General features: G+C 44.0%; 1 protein-coding gene across 8 annotated transcripts in view; it reads left to right on the top strand.

Moving 5' to 3' along the window:
- LOC109881864 (CD99 antigen-like protein 2) overlaps positions 1-20669 on the top strand; it is a 28842-nt gene extending 8173 nt beyond the window's left edge. Inside the window, exons 3-10 of one of the 8 annotated variants that reach the window (XM_020473969.2) lie at positions 3234-3269; positions 5001-5075; positions 8631-8711; positions 10242-10304; positions 12355-12399; positions 12527-12646; positions 12856-12921; positions 15487-20669. In XM_020473969.2, the coding sequence (XP_020329558.2) occupies positions 3234-3269; positions 5001-5075; positions 8631-8711; positions 10242-10304; positions 12355-12399; positions 12527-12646; positions 12856-12921; positions 15487-15548 (548 nt within the window). In that variant the 3' untranslated portion in view covers positions 15549-20669. Of the gene's footprint in view, positions 1-3230; positions 3270-5000; positions 5076-8630; positions 8712-10241; positions 10305-12354; positions 12400-12526; positions 12647-12855; positions 12922-15486 lie in introns of all 8 variants that reach the window. The other 7 variants (XM_020473967.2, XM_031791808.1, XM_031791807.1 and 4 more) reach the window with 7 other exon arrangements.
- The last annotated feature ends 1555 nt before the right edge of the window (positions 20670-22224 follow it).

Here is a 22224-nt window from a genome sequence, read left to right as displayed (position 1 = left end):
TGGGCATTCTATGTTGGATGTCTTGTTTGTCTATTACTATGTCTGGCCTGATATGGTTCTCAATCAGAGGCAGGTGTTAGTCATTGTCTCTGATTGGGAACCATATTTAAGTAGCCTGGGTTTCACTGTGTGTTTGTGGGTGATTGTTCCTGTCTTTGTGTTTGCACCAGATAGGGCTGTTTTGAGTTCTCACGTTTATTGTTTTCGTTAGTTTATTCATGTATAGTTTTTTTCTTCATTAAACAAACATGAATCATCATCACGCCGCATTTTGGACCGCCTCTCCTTCAACTAAAGAGAACCGTTACAGAATCACCCACCACAACAGGACCAAGCGGCGTGGTAACGGGCAACAGCAACGCAAAGAGGAATGGACATGGGAGGACGGTTTGGACTGCAAGAGTATGGACTGTACTTCTTGGGAGGAGATAGACAGGTGGGCGGTCGACCCAGGGAGAGTGCCGGAGCCCGCCTGGGATTCGATAGAGCAGTGCGCGGAAGGTTATCGGAGAATGGAGTTGGCGAAGCAAGCACGGCGGCGCGGACGGAAGCCCGAGAGTCAGCCCCAAAAATTTATTGGGGGGGGGGGGGCTCACAGGGAGTATGGCTATGCCAGGTAGGAGACCTGCGCAAACTCCCTGTGCTTACCGGGGGGCTAGAGAGACCGGACAGGCACCGTGTTATGCTGTGAAGCGCACGGTGTCCCCAGTGCGGGTGCATAGCCCGGTGCGGTACATTCCAGCTCCGCGTATCGGCCGGGCTAGAGTGAGCATTGAGCCAAGTGCCATGAAGCCGGTTCTACGCAGCTGATCTCCAGTGCGTCTCCTTGGGCCGGCTTACATGGCACCAGCCTTGCGCACGGTGTCCCCGGTTCGCCTGCATAGCCCAGTGCGGGCTATTCCACCTCGCCGCACTGGCAGGGCGACCGGGACCATTCAACCGGGTAAGGTTGGGCAGGCTTGGTGCTCAAGAGCTCCAGTGCGCCTGCACGGTCTGGTCTATCCAGTACCACCTCCACACCCCAGCCCTCCGGTAGCAGCTCCCCGCATCAGGCTTCCTGTGCGTGTCCTCGGCCCAGTACCACCAGTGCCAGCACCACGCATCAGGCCTACAGTGCGCCCCGCCTCTCCAGCGCTGCCGGAGTCCCCCGCTTCTCCAGCGCAGCCGGAGTCTCCCGCCTGTTCGGCGCTACAAGAGCTACTCATTCCAGCGCTGCCAGAGCCTTCCTCTCCAGCGTTGCCGGAGCTTCCCGTCTTCCCAGCGCCATCTGAGCTTCTTGTCTGCCCAGCGCCGCCTGAGCCACCCGTCTGCCCAGCGCCGCCTGAGCCGCCCGTCTGCCCAGCGCCGCCTGAGCCGCCCGTCTGCCCAGCGCCGCCTGAGCCGCCCGTCTGCCCAGCGCTGCCTGAGCCGCCCGTCTGCCCAGCGCCGCCTGAACCGCCCGTCTGCCCAGCGCCGCCTGAACCGCCGGTCTGCCCAGCGCCGCCTGAGCCGCCCGTCTGCCCCCGTCTGGGGGACTAAGACTATGGTGAAGTGGGGGCCACGTCCAGCACCAGAGCCGCCACCGCGGACAGATGCCCACCCAGACCCTCCCCTATAGGTTCAGGTTTTGCGGCCGGAGTCCGCACCTTGGGGGGGAGGGGTTGTACTGTCACACCCTGACCATAGTTTGCTTTGTATGTTTCTATGTTTTGGTTGGTCAGGGTGTGATCTGGTTGGGCATTCTATGTTGGATGTCTTGTTTGTCTATTTCTATGTCTGGCCTGATATGGTTCTCAATCAGAGGCAGGTGTTAGTCATTGTCTCTGATTGGGAACCATATTTAGGTAGCCTGGGTTTCACTGTGTGTTTGTGGGTGATTGTTCCTGTCTTTGTGTTTGCACCAGATAGGGCTGTTTTGAGTTCTCACGTTTATTGTTTTCGTTAGTTTATTCATGTATAGTTTTTTTCTTCATTAAACAAACATGAATCATCATCACGCCGCATTTTGGACCGCCTCTCCTTCAACTAAAGAGAACCGTTACACCGCGATGATTGTGTTTTCAGCCACCGGTAGCTTGTTTGTGCTTTATATACGCTACAGTCAATTATGAGTGCATGTCTACTTATATTAAAATATGCCTACTGTATGATAGATAACTAATTAATTAGCTAACTAATGTTAGCCTGCCTAGCTGGAACTTCTGAAGAAGGAATTTTTATTTCTACATTTTCCAAAAGAAACATATTTACTTTTTACAAGACATGTTTGTGCCGTCATTAGTAGCACAATTTCAAACTTATTTGCATTTGTTTTTACTTGTATGTTGACTAATCCATTGATGTTGTTTTTAAGTTTTCGCTGACTTTTCTTAGCGGATGTACAATCGTCGCAAATTAAATTATGGGTTTCAGGCCCCGGAGTCAACCTAATTGTACACTCGCAAAGCCGACTAAAAACGAGGGCTGAGGGGCTTACGTCGCAAACTTCCCTTGCTTAGCTAATCATTTGGACCGCCCTCCAAGGTGGCGACGGGATTCCCACAAGGGCACAAGGCGAGGCTATGTGGACGAGGGTGTCTTTTTTTATGAGTTTGAACCGCAGCCAAAGATACAGGTGTCCTTCCTAACTCTCTTGCTGGAGAGGAAAGAAACCACTCAGGGATTTCACCGTGAGGCCAATGGTGACTTTAAAACACTTACAGAGTTGAATGGTTCTGATAGGAGATAACTGAGCGTGGATCAACAACATTGTAGTTACTCCACAATACTAACCTAATTGACAGAGTGAAAAGAAGGAACCCTGTACAGAATAAAAATATTCCAAAATATGCATCCTGAGTACAACAAGGGGATACTTTCTGAAGGCTCTTGTATGCCATTATCTAACAATGTATTTCTGGTCCCTGAGTATGAAGTCTACTGACTACTAATTTAGGTACATTCTGACTGTGTTGATGTAGCTATATTCTGCATGACATTTTTCTAACAATACGTTTGTATGCGCTGGCTATGACGTCGTTCATTTGCAAAAAAAAAATCTAAATTGAGGTACCAGTTGCTGATTGTAGCTTCAATGCACTGTCTGACTGCATGTTTTATATGAATTAATATCATCAGTTTGACTGTATTGATGTAGCTACATTCTCTATGATGACGTTGTTCTCTTCTGTTCTTCTTCTATTCATCTCTAATCTTCTTCTGTTCTTTTCTTGTTCTCTTCTCTTCTTCTCTCATTGCTTCTCTTCTCTCAGCAGCAGCCACCCCCAAAGCAGTAGAAGGGGCAGGAGCAGGTAAACGATCCCAGATTCACAGATCAGTCTGAATATAGACTTTCTCTGCTATTGATTATATCTGCCTGTGCTGTAGCAACTGTGCTCACATGAGTAAGCACAAGGCTCCTCATTTATTTACATCTATTAACCTGGCAGGTATTTAATCAGGTATTGACCACATGAAAGACTACTAATAAAGATGTAGTGTATTTTCTATTATTGATTATATCTAAGGTTCTAACGTTAGTACAAGCCATAGGAGGTTGATAGCACCTTAAATGGGGAGGACGAGCTCGTGGTAATGACTGGAGCGGAATGGGTGGAATGGTATCAGATACATCAAACACATGGTTTTCAGGTATCTGATGCCATTCCATTTGCTCTGCTCCGGACATTATTATGAGCCGTTCTCCCCTCAGCAGCCTCCACTGGTGCCTTGGATTTCCCCTTTTAATCAGCATAATTCAGAGACTGTGTATAGGCTTACTTTTTATTCTCTACTGTAGCTATGCTCTATAGGCCTACTTAGCACATGCTTAAGCACAAAGCTGGTAAATCATACTAATCTCCTAAGCAGGTATTAGGCATTGGCACAGTGGTCTAAGGCATTGCATCTCAGTGCATCTAGAGGCATCACTACAGACCCTGGTTAGATTCCAGGCTGTATCACAACCGGCCGTGATTGGGTGTCCCATAGGGCGGCGCACAATTGGGCCAGCGTCGTCCGGGTTTGGCCGGAGTAGGCCGTCATTGTAAATAAGAATTTGTTCTTAACTGGGATGCCTAGTTAAATAAAGGTTAAATAAATCAAATGTTATGGCCTAGATTCAATCCGGACCGTGGCAGGGTGCTTGACATTTTAAAGGTCTCGGACAGTCATTCTGATTTCCATGTAAAATTGTCCATAATAATATCACAATAATATCACCCATAATATTTGTTTTGGATAGAAATGCTCAAAATCTGAGAAACTATCAGGAAGTTTTAAAAGACAGGCGGAGTGGGTGGGGAGCTTATATTAATTCATAGTATTTGATCAATGTCATTTATACATTTCCTGTTTGGCATGTCTCTTGTGATGCTGTTCACAGCAGTGCTGATTGATGTGTTGTTCCATGCTGGCTGAAGACCTAGCTAGTCAGTAACTAGCTAACACCAGACACAGGTGAAGACCTAGCTAGTCAGTAACTAGCTAACACCAGACACAGGTGAAGACCTAGCTAGTCAGTAACTAGCTAACACCAGACACAGATGAAGACCTAGCTAGACAGTAACTAGCTAACACCAGACACAGATGGAGATCTAGCTAGCCAGTAACTAGCTAACACCAGACACAGATGAAGACCTAGCTAGTCAGTAACTAGCTAACACCAGACACATATGAAAGGGGAAACATACACTGAGTGTACAAAACATTAAGAACACCTTGCTAATATTGAGTTGGTTTTCTTGCTGGGAAACATAACAATATAATAAAATATCATCCAATTTTAATAAAAAACTTTGACTGTTCCGATTGAGCCAACATATGCAGCGTTTACCCCCAAACTCTGTCTCTTCGAATGCGGGAACATTATCTTTCAATGTCAATCGCACTATAACGCGGATGTTCCACGGTCTGGATTGAATCTAACCCTGGTTTGACTGTACTGACCTCGGCTATTGTGATGACGTTCCTCATGTGCCATTGTGATGATGTTCCTCATGTGCCATTGTGATGACGTTCCTCGTGTGCCGTCTTTGGAGAAGATGAGGAGATCACCCCCACTAAGGCTCCTCCTAAAGCCCCAGCCACTAAGGCCCCGTCACACAAGCCCAAGCCACGTAAGATCACACACACCTCATAAGGGTCCTCCTAAAGCCACAGCCACCAAGGCTCGGCTCAAGCTCAAACCAGAGGACACATGAGGAAGAAACCACCATAACATACAGGCTTTCTAATCAGACCCTTCACACTTAACAAGTGAATGGAGAAATGCCTACTTACTACAGTTATGTCTGCAACTATATACTACTTGCTAACATACTAAGACTGCTACTCTATAATACTACTAGCTAACATACTAAGACTGCTACTATATAATACTACCATACTAAGACTAAGACCATACTAAGCCTGCTACACTATAATACTACTAGCTACCATACTAAGACTGCTACTATATAATACTACTCGCTAACATACTAAGACTGCTACTCTATAATACTAGCTAACATACTAAGACTGCTACTCTATACTACTACCATACTAAGACTAAGACCATACTAAGACTGCTACACTATAATACTACTAGCTACAATACTAAGACTGCTACTCTATAATACTAGCTACACACTAAGACTGCTACTCTATAATACTACTAGCTACCATACTAAGACTGCTACTATATACTACTAGCTAACATACTATGACTGCTACTATATACTACTACTAGCTAACATACTATGACTGCTACTATATACTACTACTAGCTAACATACTAAGACTGCTACTATATACTACTACTAGCTAACATACTAAGACTGCTACTATATACTACTACTAGCTAACATACTAAGACTGCTACTATATACTACTACTAGCTAACATACTAAGACTGCTACTATATACTACTACTAGCTAACATACTAAGACTGCTACTATATACTACTACTAGCTAACATACTAAGACTGCTACTATATACTACTACTAGCTAACATACTAAGACTGCTACTATATACTACTACTAGCTAACATACTAAGACTGCTACTATATACTACTACTAGCTAACATACTAAGACTGCTACACTACTAATCCAGCATTAATTTAGTCTCTCGTTTAGAAGAGACTTTTACCCAAAGTGGCTCACAGGTAGGCTATAGAGACGGCAGGGGATGTACTTCGCAATAAAATGGCTACCGTAGACAGACCTAGTTTACAGTCAGTGCTTGTCACTAGATAATGATTATGTTAAATGCAGTCTGAGGTTTGACTTGGATGGAACAGCCTTTTACCTAGTTGATGGGTAAACTATTTGACAACATAGTCTAGACGATGCTTAAGATGGATCACGACACGAACACCCTTTTGAGAACCACTGCTGTGCCACCATGTTTCCATCAACACATGTATGTCTGTACCTCTCGTGTGAATCAAGTTGTCCCTTATTTGGTTGGTCAGTCTTGCCCTTGAAAACCTTGTCTATGTTGTGGTTTTAACTTGAATGTAGATTGCAGTCAACCTACTATTCTCTCTCTCTCTGTGTGTGTGTGTGTGTGTGTGTGTGCGCGTGCCCTAAACCTCACAAGCACCTCTACTACAGTGCTGTATGTGACTCCATTAACCCTACTAGAGCGATCACTACACTAAAAGACCTGTCCACAATTTGTAGTAACACTACTACTCTAGATATAACCCGAAGTGTGGAAGATCCACATTATACCTCAATTGAAATGTAAAAGTAATTTAAGATTGAGCCACCATCTGCAGCCTTTACTTTGAATGCAGTCACCGCGAACGCAGGAACAGTGCCATTCAATTTCAATTACGCTATTGCCTAATCTTCCGCGCTCCAGATTGAATCTAGCCGTAAGCCTAGCATGAAGCCTAGCCTGGTTAAACCAGACTGAATGTTAACCAGGCTATACTAACCCCTGAGCACTCACTACACTAACAGATGAGTTCCAGGCTGATTTTGACTTTGGGCCCAGCCTTCACCCTGTTCTGCTCCCCCTCGCCACCATGGGTCCCCGTACCCCACCGAAGCCCCAGCCCGGTTGGTACCCCACCGAAGCCCCAGCCCGGTTAGTACCCCACCGAAGCCCCAGCCCGGTTAGTACCCCACCGAAGCCCCAGCCCGGTTGGTACCCCACCGAAGCCCCAGCCCGGTTGGTACCCCACCGAAGCCCCAGCCCGGTTGGTACCCCACCGAAGCCCCAGCCCGGTTGGTACTGCTCGCTTAACGAACAGACCTGGATTCAAATCATATTAGAAATGTTCAAGTTGAGCTTTTTCTGTAGCCTGCCTAGAGTGCCAGGAAAGCTCAATCAAGCACAGATAAAGTATTTGAAATGATTTTGAGTAGTACTTGAACACAGGCCTGTTAACGAACCATCCCCATTCCCCAATTAGAACCATCGTCCTGTTGTTGTCAAGTCTGGGTTGTGTCCCAAATGGCACCACTATTCCCTACGTAGTGCACTACTTTTGACCAGGGCCCATAGTGCACTACTTCCTATGTGGGTAATAGGGTGCCATGTCAGATGCTGCCTATCAATATCAATATATCCCCCCCCCCCCCCCCCCCCCCTCCCTTCAATCTAAAACAGAGGTATAGTGTTTGGAAAATTCAGTTTGAGATTGTATCATTTTTATTGGTGGCCATTTTGACACCAGATGTGTTCAAATTAGAAAGGAGATTAGAAGGTTAATGTCATGGAATGTTTAGAACCAACATGGAGGCTAGTTTGCCAAACTCTCTCTATTGTATGGCTCTGATCTAATCTAGCTTCCTTGTTCCTGGTATCTGCTTTCTCTCATGACCAATGATCTGATTGGACTGGACAGATGACAACTCCTATTGGTTATAATGGCGGAGATGAGGAAAGGAAGCCGGTGAAGACTATTGGGACACGGTCCACGTATAGACATTCACACACATTGTAGTGATATCTTGCCTGCGTCAACGACATCCTGTGTAGCATGCTATTGTAGACTGTCGTAGAATGTCGTGTTGTGTGTTTGCATCTCATTATCTCGGTTGTTTATTTAGCCACAGAATGCTGTCATTTTCTTGAATTCAACAAATGGGCAGTGTGACTTTTGAATGACCTTTGGACATTCGGTATCTATTGAGTACCAAAATAGAGTAGATGTGAGTGCTCCTGGATGTGGATTCTAGTTTCGGAGATGTTTTCTCGACTGTGTGGCTACTGGAAGCTGTGAAAGCAGTGACGTCCCATCTTCTTTTGTGTTCGTATTTGTCTGTATGTATCTATGGATCTGTACAATGTATGGGAAACTGATATTGTAGACCCAGGGGTACTCAACTCTGACCCTACGAGGTCCGGAGCCTGCTGGTTTTCTGTTCTACCTGATCATTAATTGCACACACCTGGTGTCCCAGGTCTAAATCAGTCCCTGATTATAAGGGAACAATGAACAAATACATTGGAACTGGCTTAGAGGCCCAGAGTTGAGTTTGAGGGCTGTAGACATTAAGTTACCATGTATAGAATGTATCTCTTCACAGATGCTGTATATTGTGACTATGCTGTTTGGTTTTCCTCCTGGTTGAGACATGTTAGATATACTGTAGATTCATTTTTTGTTGTTGTTTGCCTGACTCGCATTTGAACTTTTACCCATGATCTTTGACCTGTGACCTCTCCCTGCAGCCTCTGATGAGTTTGACCTGAGTGATGCTCTGGATCCCAACAATGACATTGGAGGGAAGGACAAGAACAAGGGACAAGCAGGTTATTGTTTATTTTTGTTATAATTTATTTATGTATGAATTACATAATTACATTACTTTTGTTCTTATTTTTCTTATTTTGTTTGTGTAGAGTATGTCATTCAGAAGTGTGGGTTTGCAGTAGGTATTATGGTATACATATTGTAGTGGAGCAGCAGTAGATATGGTATACATATTGTAGTGGAGCAGCAGTAGGTATTATGGTATAAATATTGTAGTGGAGCAGCAGTAGGTATTATGGTATACATATTGTAGTGGAGCAGCAGTAGGTATTATGGTATACATATTGTAGTGGAGCAGCAGTAGATATTATGGTATACATATTGTAGTGGAGCAGCAGTAGGTATTATGGTATACATATTGTAGTGGAGCAGCAGTAGGTATTATGGTATACATATTGTAGTGGAGCAGCAGTAGATATGGTATACATATTGTAGTGGAGCAGCAGTAGGTATTATGGTATACATATTGTAGTGGAGCAGCAGTAGGTATTATGGTATACATATTGTAGTGGAGCAGCAGTAGGTATTATGGTATACATATTGTAGTGGAGCAGCAGTAGGTATTATGGTATACATATTGTAGTGGAGCAGCAGTAGATATGGTATACATATTGTAGTGGAGCAGCAGTAGATATGGTATACATATTGTAGTGGAGCAGCAGTAGGTATTATGGTATACATATTGTAGTGGAGCAGCAGTAGGTATTATGGTATACATATTGTAGTGGAGCAGCAGTAGGTATTATGGTATACATATTGTAGTGGAGCAGCAGTAGATATTATGGTATACATATTGTAGTGGAGCAGCAGTAGGTATTATGGTATACATATTGTAGTGGAGCAGCAGTAGATATGGTATACATATTGTAGTGGAGCAGCAGTAGATATTATGGTATACATATTGTAGTGGAGCAGCAGTAGGTATTATGGTATACATATTGTAGTGGAGCAGCAGTAGGTATTATGGTATACATATTGTAGTGGAGCAGCAGTAGGTATTATGGTATACATATTGTAGTGGAGCAGCAGTAGGTATTATGGTATACATATTGTAGTGGAGCAGCAGTAGGTATTATGGTATACATATTGTAGTGGAGCAGCAGTAGGTGTGGTATACATATTGTAGTGGAGCAGTAGTAGATAGCTGGTGTAGAAAACTGTAGCAGTTTTAGTTGTAGTAGAGTAGCAAATACTAGGAATAGCAGTCATAGTAATAGGCTGTAGTATTAGTGTATTAGGTTTGATAGTCTTTATACTACAGTCACAGTAGTAGAATGGTAATATTATATTAGGGTTTGATAGTCTGTATACTACAGTCACAGGAGTAGAATGGTAATATAGTATTAGGGTTTGATAGTCTGTATACTATAGTCACAGTAGTATTATAGTACAGTGGTGGTATAGTATTAGTATATTAGGGTTTGATAGTCTTTATACTACAGTGGTATTATAGTATTTTGGTTTGATAGTCTGTATATTGCAGTAGTAGCCTAGTATCAGAGGGTTGATGTGGTGTCATGTCTCGTCAGATAAAGGTATTGGAGGAGGAGGCAGGGGAGACAGAGCCCCCAACAACAGAGGAGGGAACGGGGGTAAGAACCCTGCCTGACCTACCCGACCTGACCCTAACCTACCTGGTCAACCTGGATAAACTAAACCATGCCTGTCTACTGGGCCTACCCAAATCAACCCTAACCTGCCTGTCTACTGGGCTGGGGACCAGCTTTCTGCTCTGTTCTTGGATAATACCTAGTTCTATTTAACAGCATCCCTTTTAATATCCAATCTCTGTCCTTCTTTATATCACTCTATATTTGATCTATGTGTAAATGTGTAGAATTGCAGGAAATAAGCTTTAAAAGATAAATATTTTCAGCCTCATCTCAGCATCATGGTGTACTGTGTGTGTACTGTGTGTGTACTGTGTGTGTACTGTGTGTGTACTGTGTGTGTACTGTGTGTGTACTGTGTGTGTACTGCGTGTGTACTGTGTGTGTACTGTGTGTGTACTGTGTGTGTACTGTGTGTGTACTGCGTGTGTACTGTGCACAAAGCATAGCTGATGGTCTATATCCTGTTAATGTGGTGATAATATCTGGCAACTCCGATCCTTCTCTTTCTCCTTCCTGAATGACATCTGGCAACCCCGATCCTTCTCTTTCTCCTTCCTGAATGACATCTGGCAACCCCGATCCTTCTCTTTCTCCTTCCTGAATGACATCTGGCAACCCCGATCCTTCTCTTTCTCCTTCCTGAATGACATCTGGCAACCCCGATCCTTCTCTTTCTCCTTCCTGAATGACATCTGGCAACCCCGATCCTTCTTTCTCCTTCCTGAATGACATCTGGCAACCCCGATCCTTCTCTTTCTCCTTCCTGAATGACATCTGGCAACCCCGATCCTTCTTTCTCCTTCCTGAATGACATCTGGCAACCCCGATCCTTCTCTTTCTCCTTCCTGAATGACATCTGGAAACCCCGATCCTTCTCTTTCTCCTTATTACATCTGTACACTAGAAGACCAGCGCTTGTCCTCTATATACTGTGACTGACTCCCTCGTCTACTGAACTTTCTCCTCTTTCTGGAGACCCTCCTTTGGGGGTGTTGGCTGTGTTTGAGCGGGGGCCGTCCCTGGCTTGGAGCCTGGCAGGTTGGGGACGTTGGCTGTGTTTGAGCGGGGGCCGTCCCTGGCTTGGAGCCTGGCAGGTTGGGGACGTTGGCTGTGTTTGAGCGGGGGCCGTCCCTGGCTTGGAGCCTGGCAGGTTGGGGACGTTGGCTGTGTTTGAGCGGGGGCCGTCCCTGGCTTGGAGCCTGGCAGGTTGGGGACGTTGGCTGTGTTTGAGCGGGGGCCGTCCCTGGCTTGGAGCCTGGCAGGTTGGGGACGTTGGCTGTGTTTGAGCGGGGGCCGTCCCTGGCTTGGAGCCTGGCAGGTTGGGGACGTTGGCTGTGTTTGAGCGGGGGCCGTCCCTGGCTTGGAGCCTGTCAAGTTAGGGTTGGGGGTGTTGGCTGTGTTTGAGCGGGGGCCGTCCCTGGCTTGGAGCCTGTCAAGTTAGGGTTGGGGACGTTGGCTGTGTTTGAGCGGGGGCCGTCCCTGGCTTGGAGCCTGGCAGGTTGGGGACGTTGGCTGTGTTTGAGCGGGGGCCGTCCCTGGCTTGGAGCCTGGCAGGTTGGGGACGTTGGCTGTGTTTGAGCGGGGGCCGTCCCTGGCTTGGAGCCTGGTGTGTCAGGTTAGGGTTGCCAGTTAAAGCTGATTCTATATCCCTTAAGTGGATCTTTCTCAAATGATGATCTGCTTGACGTTAGGAAAGACGACCCCTACAACCCTGACAAAGGCAAAGGTAATGGATGATCTTAAAAAGGGGAAATTATTAGATAAACAAACATAATAAAAGAGCGTGAGAACAGACTTCTGAGTTCAGACCTTTACGATTGCTTGTTTAAATGAAGATACTCACTCTGTTTAAATCCTACTTAAAGGTAAATGTCTTGTTTTATTTGGACGAATACGTAAACAGTGTTTACATCTGGGTAGGTAGTTAATGTTTTCAATCAGGACACAGGGACCTTTATTAAAGGCATTTACATTGATTGCACATTATAATAGAATGTAACTGACTAGCTGACATGCATCATTCCTGTAGGTGGACATGGTGGAGGCCAGTCTGCCGCCGATGACAACAACCTTGGTATGACGACAACAACAATATTTTATGAAACAACAGGTTATGCATGGCAAAGGTCTGTGTCTAATATTGATTATTGGCTATCAGTTATTGACAATTTATTACACCTCTGTGTTCCTCTGTGCTAAAGACACCATGGCTGAGACCGGAACCATCGCCGGGATCATCAGTGCCATTGGCTTGGCGCTGGTTGGCGCGGTCACCAGTTACGTCTCCTACCAGAAGAAGAAGCTCTGCTTCAGCATACAGCGTAAGAAGCCAGATGGGGTTGACGTAATCTGACGTAATATGACGTAATCTGATGTAATCTGTGATCTAGATCTTGTGGTATAATGTGGATATGATTCTATATAGTTTTGATAACAGTGTAATGATTACCTGGGATTACAATAATCTATATTCAGATAATCGTATCTAGATAAATTCTCAGATTTACCAGACTGCTGTGTCCTGTTACAGAGAGCCTGAATGCGGACCTGGTGAAGACTGATAACCCAGACGCTGTGGTGGCCACAGAACCACAAGGTAACCACCAAACCACCCATACAGGTCCCATCTCCAGTGAATTTGGAAAGTATTCAGACCCCTTGACTTTTTCCACATTTTGTTACGTTACAGCTTTATTCTAAAATGGATTCAATAGTTTTTCCACCCTCATTAATCTACACACAATAACCCATAATGGCAAAGCAAAAATAGTTTTGGGGGAATTTTTGCAAATGTATAATTTCTTTTGTTTGTTGAAATATCACCTTTACATAAGTATTCAGACCCTTTACTCAGTACTTAGTTGAAGCACCTTTGGCAGTGATTACAGCCTCAAGTCTTCTTGGGTATGACACTACAAGCTTGGCACACCTGTATTTAGGGACTTTCTCCCATTCTTCTCTGCAGATCGTCTCAAACTCTGTCAGGTTGGACGGGGAGCGTCACTGCACAGCTATTTTCAGGTCTCTCCAGAGATGTTTGATCAGGTTCAAGTCCGGGCTCTGGCTGGGCCACTCAAGGACATTTAGAGACTTGTCCTGAAGCCACTCCTGCGTTGTCTTGGCTGTGTACTTAGGATAGTTGTCCTGTTGAAAGGTGAACCTTCACCCCAGACTGAGATCCTGAGCGCTCTTGAGCAACTTTTCATCAAGGATCTCACTGTACATTGCTCCGTTCATCTTTCCTTTGATCCTGACTAGTCTCCCAGTCCCTGCATCTGAAAAACATCCCCACAGCATGATGCTGCCACCACCATGCTTCACCATAGGGATGGTGACAGGTTTCCTCCAGACATGACGTTTTGCATTCAGGTCGAATAGTTCAGTCTTGGTTTCATTTGACCAGAAAATCTTGTTTCTCATGGTCAGAGTCCTTTAGGTGGCTTTTGGCAAACTCCAAGCGGGCTATCATGTGCATTTTACTGAGGAATGGCTTCCATCTGGCAGCTCTATCATAAAGGCCTGATTAGTGGAGTGCTGCAGAGATGGTTGTCCTTCTGGAAGGTTCTCCCATCTCCACAGAGGAACTCTGGAGCTCTGTCAGAGTGACCATCGAATTCTTGGTCACCTCCTTGACCAAGGCCCTTCTCCCCTGATTGCTCAGTTTGGCTGGGCGGCCAGCTCTAGGAAGAGTCTTGGTGGATGCCACTGTGTTCTTGGGGACCTTCAATGCTGGATGAATGTTTGGGTACCCTTCCCCAGATCTATTCCTCAACACAATCCTGTCTCGGAGCTCTACGGGCAATTCCTTCGACCGTGGTTTTTGCTCTGACATGCACTGTCAACTGTGGGACCTTATACAGACAGGTGTGTGCCTTTCCAAATCATGTCCAATCAATTGAATTTACCACAGGTGGACTCCAATCAAGTTGTAGAAACATCTCAAGGATGATCAATGGAAACAGGATGCACCTGAGCTCAATGTGGCGTCTCATAGCAAAGGTTCTGAATAGTTATTCACATAAGGTATTTCTGTTTTCATTTGCAAACATAAAAAAAACTGTTTTCACTTTTTCATTATGGGGTATTATGTGTAGATTGAGTAAAAACATTTATTTCATCCATTTTAGAACAAGGCTGTAACGTAACAAAATGTGTAAAAAGGGAAGGGTCTGCTATCCTATGTGTGAGATTCAGTTAATGAAGTCATTTGTTTGATCTGTTTGGATGAAGATTAATGTAGAGAATGTCTGTTCTCTGCTGCATTGATGGTACTGCAGTGTTGTTGGAGTGAAATATGAAACATTATTCTCTCCAGTTAAAGGGGTCTGTCAGGGAAAGAGAGAGAGTAGGAGACGGAAGAGGAGGAGACGGAAGAGAGGGAGAGAGGAGGGGGAAGAGAGGGAGGGAATGGGATCGATGAGAAGTGAGAGGAAGAGGGGGGAGGGAAGAGCAGGATGGAGTGGGAGAAAGAGAAGAGGGAGGGAGAAGGTGCGGGAAGACAGGAAGTGGGAGAGTGGGAGGAACTTAATGTTTGGTGAAGAAAAGAGGAAAAGTCATCTCCACGACCAACACCTCTCTCCTCATGGAAAAGTAGTCTCCACGACCAACACCTCTCTCCTCATGGAAAAGTAGTCTCCACGACCAACACCTCCCTCCTCATGGAAAAGTAGTCTCCACGACCAACATCTCTCTCCTCATGGAAAAGTAGTCTCCACGACCAACACCTCTCTCCTCATGGAAAAGTAGTCTCCACGACCAACACCTCCCTCCTCATGGAAAAGTAGTCTCCACGACCAACATCTCTCTCCTCATGGAAAAGTAGTCTCCACGACCAACATCTCTCTCCTCATGGAAAAGTAGTCTCCACGACCAACATCTCTCTCCTCATGGAAAAGTAGTCTCCACGACCAACACCTCTCTCCTCATGGAAAAGTCATCTTTGTGGCTATGTTTAGCCTTTTGTACTTTACTTCAAATGAAGTAGATTTGATTAGAGTAGATGAAATTCCCTTCCATTGAAAATTGCCACAAGGCTGATTCTAGTTGTAAAAGGTTTATGAAGGCATTATGAAGCTTTAGAAGTTGCAGTTTGTTGAAAGTGTGATCAGGTTTATTACCGTCAGTTTAATCTCCCTCTCCTCTCTCCTCTCTCTGTCTCCAGTTCAACAGACTCTTCTGGAGCCCCCCAACGCTGAGCCTCCTAGTCAGGATAACACTGTCTAATATCCCACCCGTCCGTCCGGCCTCATCCCCCAACGCTGAGCCTCCTAGTCAGGATAACACTGTCTAATATCCCACCCGTCCGTCCGGCCTCATCCCCCAACGCTGAAACTCCTAGTCAGGATAACACTGTCTAATATCCCACCCGTCCGTCCGGCCTCATCCCCCAACCTACACACACACACCTGCACACACACACGAAGAGGGTGTGACAACACACACTTACACGCCCTCACATTGGGAATACCCCCCCCCCCCCCCCCCACCTCCTACGCCAACACACACTCACCACTTTTGAAGGATAGTTCCATCCCCGTTATACCTTAAGAATTGTAGATAGACGGTGATCAGCAAACTCTGTCTGAAATGTAGAGTTCCACTGACATCCATGTTGACGCCACCAAGTTCCATGTCATTCTAGAATCTTAATGTCATTCTAGAGTGGGAATGGTATTGTGACATCACTATGGTTCGCCGACCTCTGTAGACCTACCCCCGCCACACTGTGTGTACATATCATTTTATTTATTTTAACTGTTTTAAACACCACTAATATGCCTGTTTACAATTTGATTATGAAGGAATGGTAGCCTAATCCTAGATCAGTTTTTATTTAACAATGATAGTCAGAGGATTTGCTATACTTAAGCACATACAGATCCTGGACCAGGCTTTCATCTTGGTATATCTTGAAAGATAGTATGGTACATAGTATAACCCACATACTTTCCCCCTAACTCTGTTATCCAATCAAAAATCTTAACCAAATAATTACCCCCCCCCATTCACCCCTAGTACATATATCCCCCCCTAGTACATATATTCCCCCCATTCCCCCCTAGTACATATATTCCCCCCATTCCCCCCTAGTACATATATCCCCATCATTCCCCTCTAGTACATATACCCCCCCCCCATTCCCCCCTAGTACATATATTCCCCCCTAGTACATATTTCCCCCTCATTTCCCCCTAGTACATATATCCCCCCCATTTCCCCCTAGTACATATATCCCCCCCATTCCCCCCTAGTACATATATCCCCCTCATGTGATTTTTCTACCATTTCTACCTTCATGTTATTGTCCTAAAGAAACAGTTTTGCAGTGGTTTCTTCCATAAGTTAATGTTTAGAAGCTGCATTTTTATAGCCTGGTTGTCAGTCTGTTTGTGCTTTCTTGCCAACTCCTTATCACTCATTGAAATGGCAGTCGTATGTACTGCATGACGATGACAGAAATAGAATTGATAAGAGCACAACCAGATCTGGGAACCAGGCTAGCACTTTTCTAGTGTTGATTTTAGGATGATGTTTTATTTTTTATGAAGCGATGTTCATTTGAAGAACTCAATGACTTACTTACTCCAGAGCTGCTGCGTAAATGTCCATGATGTGATTTGCGTTTGTTTTAAGAAACTGAAGAGAATAGAAGCTCTTTTCCAATGTCCATACTAGCATACTACTTAGGGAACAAACCCGTGTATTGGGTCCTAGCATTCTAAGTAGTATGCTAGGATGGACATTGGAGCACACTCAAAGGCTCTGTTCCAATAGCCACACTAGTGTACTGCTTAGTGAACGATACCAGTGAATTTGGCGTGCATTCTAAGTAGTATGCTAGTATGAATATTGGGAGTGTAGCCTTTAAGTCCACTTGTGTGGAACATGGGAATGTGATGAAGATACACAATGTATAAAGACTAGTTAGTATCTGTTTTGTCTTATTGAGATAATGCCTGTGCTAGAGAAAGTGAAGTAAACGTGAAATCGAAGCCTAGTCGAACTTAAAACTTCTTGATATTGAAGTAACGTAACGGTTGCGTCCCAGACTGCATTGCATCAACCAACGGTTGCGTCCCAGACTGCATTGCATCAACCAACGGTTGCGTGTCACGTCAGCGAGTGCGTAGTCGGGCATCGCATTGCTATATCAATGAGTTGTTTAGCAGATATGGGACAGAATTACACACCTATCCAGGCGTTGTGACTTCTGGCAAGCTTCTGCAATGTAGTCATCCTGGAACGAGCCCAGTGGTTCTGTAGACTGGACATTTGTTTGACTGGACATGGCTATACATAGACTTGTGAAGTTCTTCAGATTGAGCTATTTGCTATATGATATCAGAGTTAGTTCATCTCTGTGATTTGGATAGTGTTTATACTAGCTGTTGCTTGTTGTTAGGAAAGGTCGAGGTGAATTACATTTCAATTCACTTTAGTTCATTCAAGAAGCAAATTCAAATTCCATGTCAAGAATTTAGAAAATCTTTCATTAAAAAATAAATGGCACATTTCAATTTGATTTTGAATTTAAAATCACGCCTTTGAATTGAATGATTTGAAATGGAATTGGCCCGAATCCTGATTAGGAGACTAGTAAGTGGAAAGTGAAGCTTGTAAATTGCAGCGTGAGCATATTTCTGTGTTTTTACTATTTAATTGTTGTATGATCGTATTCCTTGATATTACAGTGTATCGTAATGATCTATACACTCGTTCCTAAGTGTGTTTTTATTCAAATCGTTTCCGTCTCTGCTCCCCCACTCTTTCTAAACGAACGTTGCTTACAAGAGTGGCTTTTGTCTTAACTACTTAGCTGAACTTATCTAAATATTGTTTTAGATATAGAAGGTTTCCAAGTGATTTTATTCCAGATAACAAAACAAACCTTTTTAGGGCAGATACTCAAATGACACCCTCTTCCCTTTGTAGTGCACTATTTTATTCTATATAGGGAATAGGGTGTGATTTGGGATGCACTCTCACTGGAACCTGCGCCCTGTTCTGTTCGGCTCCCTTGTTGCCTTGGAAACGCAGCTCTAGAACCACTCCTCCTGTGAGGTTGAGGCGCTCTCCCTACCTGCGTATACTCTCCGCCTTTAACACCTGCACCAGGATCAGTTACTATCTTACTTATAATGGATAAGAAAGATTTAGGTTGGAGGAACTGTTGTTAACCCTTTGATAAATAAGGACAGAACATTCCATCCTTTGTCAATCGTTCTTATTAATTCTAGCCGTTGACATCATGAAGGACCGTAGCATTCCGGGATAGGACAATAGAACTGTCCAGAACTTCCACTCTACAAAGGGTTAATAACTGTTAGTCAACCTTCTCCTCTCCTGTCATCCAGATGCAGGTGCTGCAGTACTGATGGTGCTTCTCTCTATGCCTTATAACCTGCTGGCTCCCGCAATACTAAACACACAGAACTAGAACCAATAGAATGGAATGTTCAATGAGTAGAATTCAGATTCTATTAGTGCTTTTCTCAGTGTTCTACACATGAAACAGTGTGGGAACCACCAACCAAATATCAGTGGTTTGGTTTGTCTTTCTATGGCTAAAAAACACCTCCCATGACAGAGCTGTGCTCACACAAAAGAAACAATGAATGTTAAACGAATGTACTCTTTCTCTAAATCTGTTGCGATAGCGATCGCTCGTAGCAAATGTTCTTAAAGCCCACCAAAGATATGTTGAATTGCTGATTTTAAGATAGGACAATATTGGACCTTGGTGTTGTGCTTTGGGTTGAATGTTTCACTCATTGACTGGCACTAAACAGAGTAGAGGAAGACACCCCTTCAATTTTTAAAAATAAGATTGCACATGTGGTAGTTTTGGGAACATTCAAAAATAATGAAAACATAAGTGAAGACCTTTCAATACAGACCAATTGAATGCTTACAAGTGTCTTCCTGTACGCTAATAACATCACATACAAATCTAAACATTAAAATTACATAGAAATTCCTTACAAATATGACCTTTTTTTAAACACGGATTCAGACTGTTAGAACTAAGAATCCCCCACCCCCTATCCTTAGAGACAAAGCTTGGTAGAAATTAGACAATTTGAAGAGCACAGAGTTGTGTGAGTGAGATTTGCCTGTGTGGTGAGTACCATCTTCTAGCACTATGGTTCGGAATGGTATTATGGTGCCTCTTGGTTGCAGTATGGATAATTTGCCTGATTTTGAAAATTAGAGGTGTTTCGAAGATGTAAAAAAACGAATAGTTCATACAGTAGTCCGTGAACTAGGAGTTGCTGCATGCCCAATAGTTTGCAGTCTTAAGGCTTTGAGGTTGCCCTTTTGTTTATATGTTTTACGGTAACAGACATATCAGCAGTTGGATCCCCTTAAATCTTGGGTGCTCCTCTACTACACACATGACGGTAACGGGCTATAACAGAACTGTACAGAAATGAAAAGCATGTTTTTGGATATTTAGCTGTAGTCTTTGGAAGTTTTCCTCATTGGGTTATCATTGGGATGGCCTGGGTGCCAGTCTATTTCTGCTCTCTTGCCAACTCCTTACGGCTTGAAAATGACAGCAATGGAGTTGGCAAGTAACAAGAGCACAAACAGATTTGGGACTGGAGTGAAGTTGGACCAGAAGTAGTGGTTGGTGAATGTGAGGGTATTTATACACTGCCAGTAAAGTCTAGGATAAGAACATTAAGAATTGGACTGTTATGTCAAGAGAAACCAGGAAGGAACTATTCATATGAGCCGATAAGTTCCAATCCAGCTCTAGTCACCGCTGGCTCTGTTCAGAAGTATTTCACTAGTATCTAGGGAATATGCTGTTATTTCAGACACCTCAATTTGGTTATCTGTGCAGATATACTTCCCCTAAGATACGTTGTGACATCAATGTCCCATCCTTCTTAATCCCGTTCTAGTGTGATGTCATCCAGTCCTTACACTAGCGTTACTCCAACCCCACTGACCAGTTAGAACACAGGGCTCTTATGACATGACAATGTACATGATGTATTCCGACTGTATTCAATTCAGATATGTACACAGAATGGCCTTCTGCATGCATGGAATCCACGCCTGATTCACTAGTGCCTGTCAATTGACCCACACAATTTGACATGTATGCATATACACATACTTATGCACGCAAACACACAGTTAACAAAGAGCCACTGGTAACTTGGACAACTTCTTATAATACTAAACAGATATGTAATGACAGATTATTCCTATACTGCTGCAGTTCTATACATCTATATTTCACTGCTGTCTCGCTCACTGGCAAATACATTGTGGAACGACGACATTCATACGATCAATCAATGAAACCCAATAAAATTTGAAAAGAAAGAAGACTGTTTCTTTTCTTGTATCAGTGCAATGTAAGATGTTTTTACTTGCGATGAGCCGTGAGAAGCATATTAGATTCATGTTGGTCACCCACAGAAGCACCAAGGCATAATGCTAACTGCTTGATATCTTAAGATGACAGACAGGCATGTAAAATACACGTGGTAAAGGCTTAAAAATGTTTGAGATGAACACATTTACCACAGAATCGTTTAATGACGGTGCAGCACAGTGTTGAGAACATTAAGCATGACATAGGAAACCGTTATTGTTATAACCACTATAATACAGCAGAACACATGCATAATGTCAAAGGTCAGGTAGGCTTAACCAATCAGTGAAAGGCATGTAAAACATTTAGGTTCGGTAATGGCGTGGGTATAGGGTCAACCAATGCAAAAACGTACCTATGTCCACATATGGGTATTTGATTCAATTGCCACTCAAATAATGAGCATATTTTTTTCTTCCTTCATAGTTGAGAAAAGGATGGTCAGTTTTGTTATTTGGCTTAAAGGCCACAAGAGGGCCCTATGAGTTGAACATTACCAGTGACTACCATTACCATCTTGTTAGGCCTTGGAGAGTAAAAACCAAGGGAGCAACTTCGGTTTTAGAAGTGTGTGGGGGGGGAGGGGGGTATTTACAGTACCAGTCAAAAGTTTGGACACCAACTCATTCAAGGGTTTTTCTTTATGGGGCGGCAGCGTAGCCTAGTGGTTAGAGCGTTGGACTAGTAACCGGAAGGTTGCGAGTTCAAACCCCGAGCTGACAAGGTACAAATCTGTCGTTCTGCCCCTGAACAGGCAGTTAACCCACTGTTCCCAGGCCGTCATTGAAAATAAGAATGTGTTCTTAACGGACTTGCCTGGTTAAATAAAAGGTCAATTTTTTAAATTTTTTAATTTGAACTATTTTCTACCGAAGAATAGTGAAGACATCAAAACTGTGAATTAACACATATGGAATCATGTAGTAACCAAAAAGGTGTTATCAAAATATATTTTAAATTCTTCAAAGTAGCCACCCTTTGTCTTTTGACAGCTTTGTACACTCTTGGCATTCTCTCAACCAGCTTCACCTGTAACGCTTTTCCAACAGACTTGAAGGAGTTCCCACATATGCTGAGCGCTTGTTGGCTGCTTTTCCTTCACTCTGCTGTCCAACTCATCCCAAACGATCTCAATTGGGTTGAGGTCGGGTGATTGTGGAGGACAGGTCATCTGATGCAACACTCTAGCACTCTCCTTGGTCAAATAGACCTTACACAGCCTGGAGGTGTGTTGGTTATTGTCTTGAAAAACATATGATAGTCCCACTAAGCACAAACCAGATGGGATGGCGTATTGCTGCAGAATGCTGTGGTAGCCATGCTGGTTAAGTGTGCCTTGAATTCTAAATCAATCAGTTTCATCAGCAAAGCACCATCACACCTCCTCCTCCATGCTTTATGATGGGAACCACACATGCAGAGATCATCTGCATCTCACAAAGACAAGGCGGTTGGAACCAAAATCTCAAATTTGGACTCATCAAGACCAAAGGACAGATTTCCACT

Source organism: Oncorhynchus kisutch, linkage group LG16 (assembly GCF_002021735.2).
Source record: "Oncorhynchus kisutch isolate 150728-3 linkage group LG16, Okis_V2, whole genome shotgun sequence".
In the NCBI taxonomy this organism is placed as follows: Eukaryota; Metazoa; Chordata; class Actinopteri; order Salmoniformes; family Salmonidae; genus Oncorhynchus; species Oncorhynchus kisutch.
Note: the sequence above shows the minus strand (reverse complement) of the source record. Positions and strands in the feature narration are given on the sequence as shown.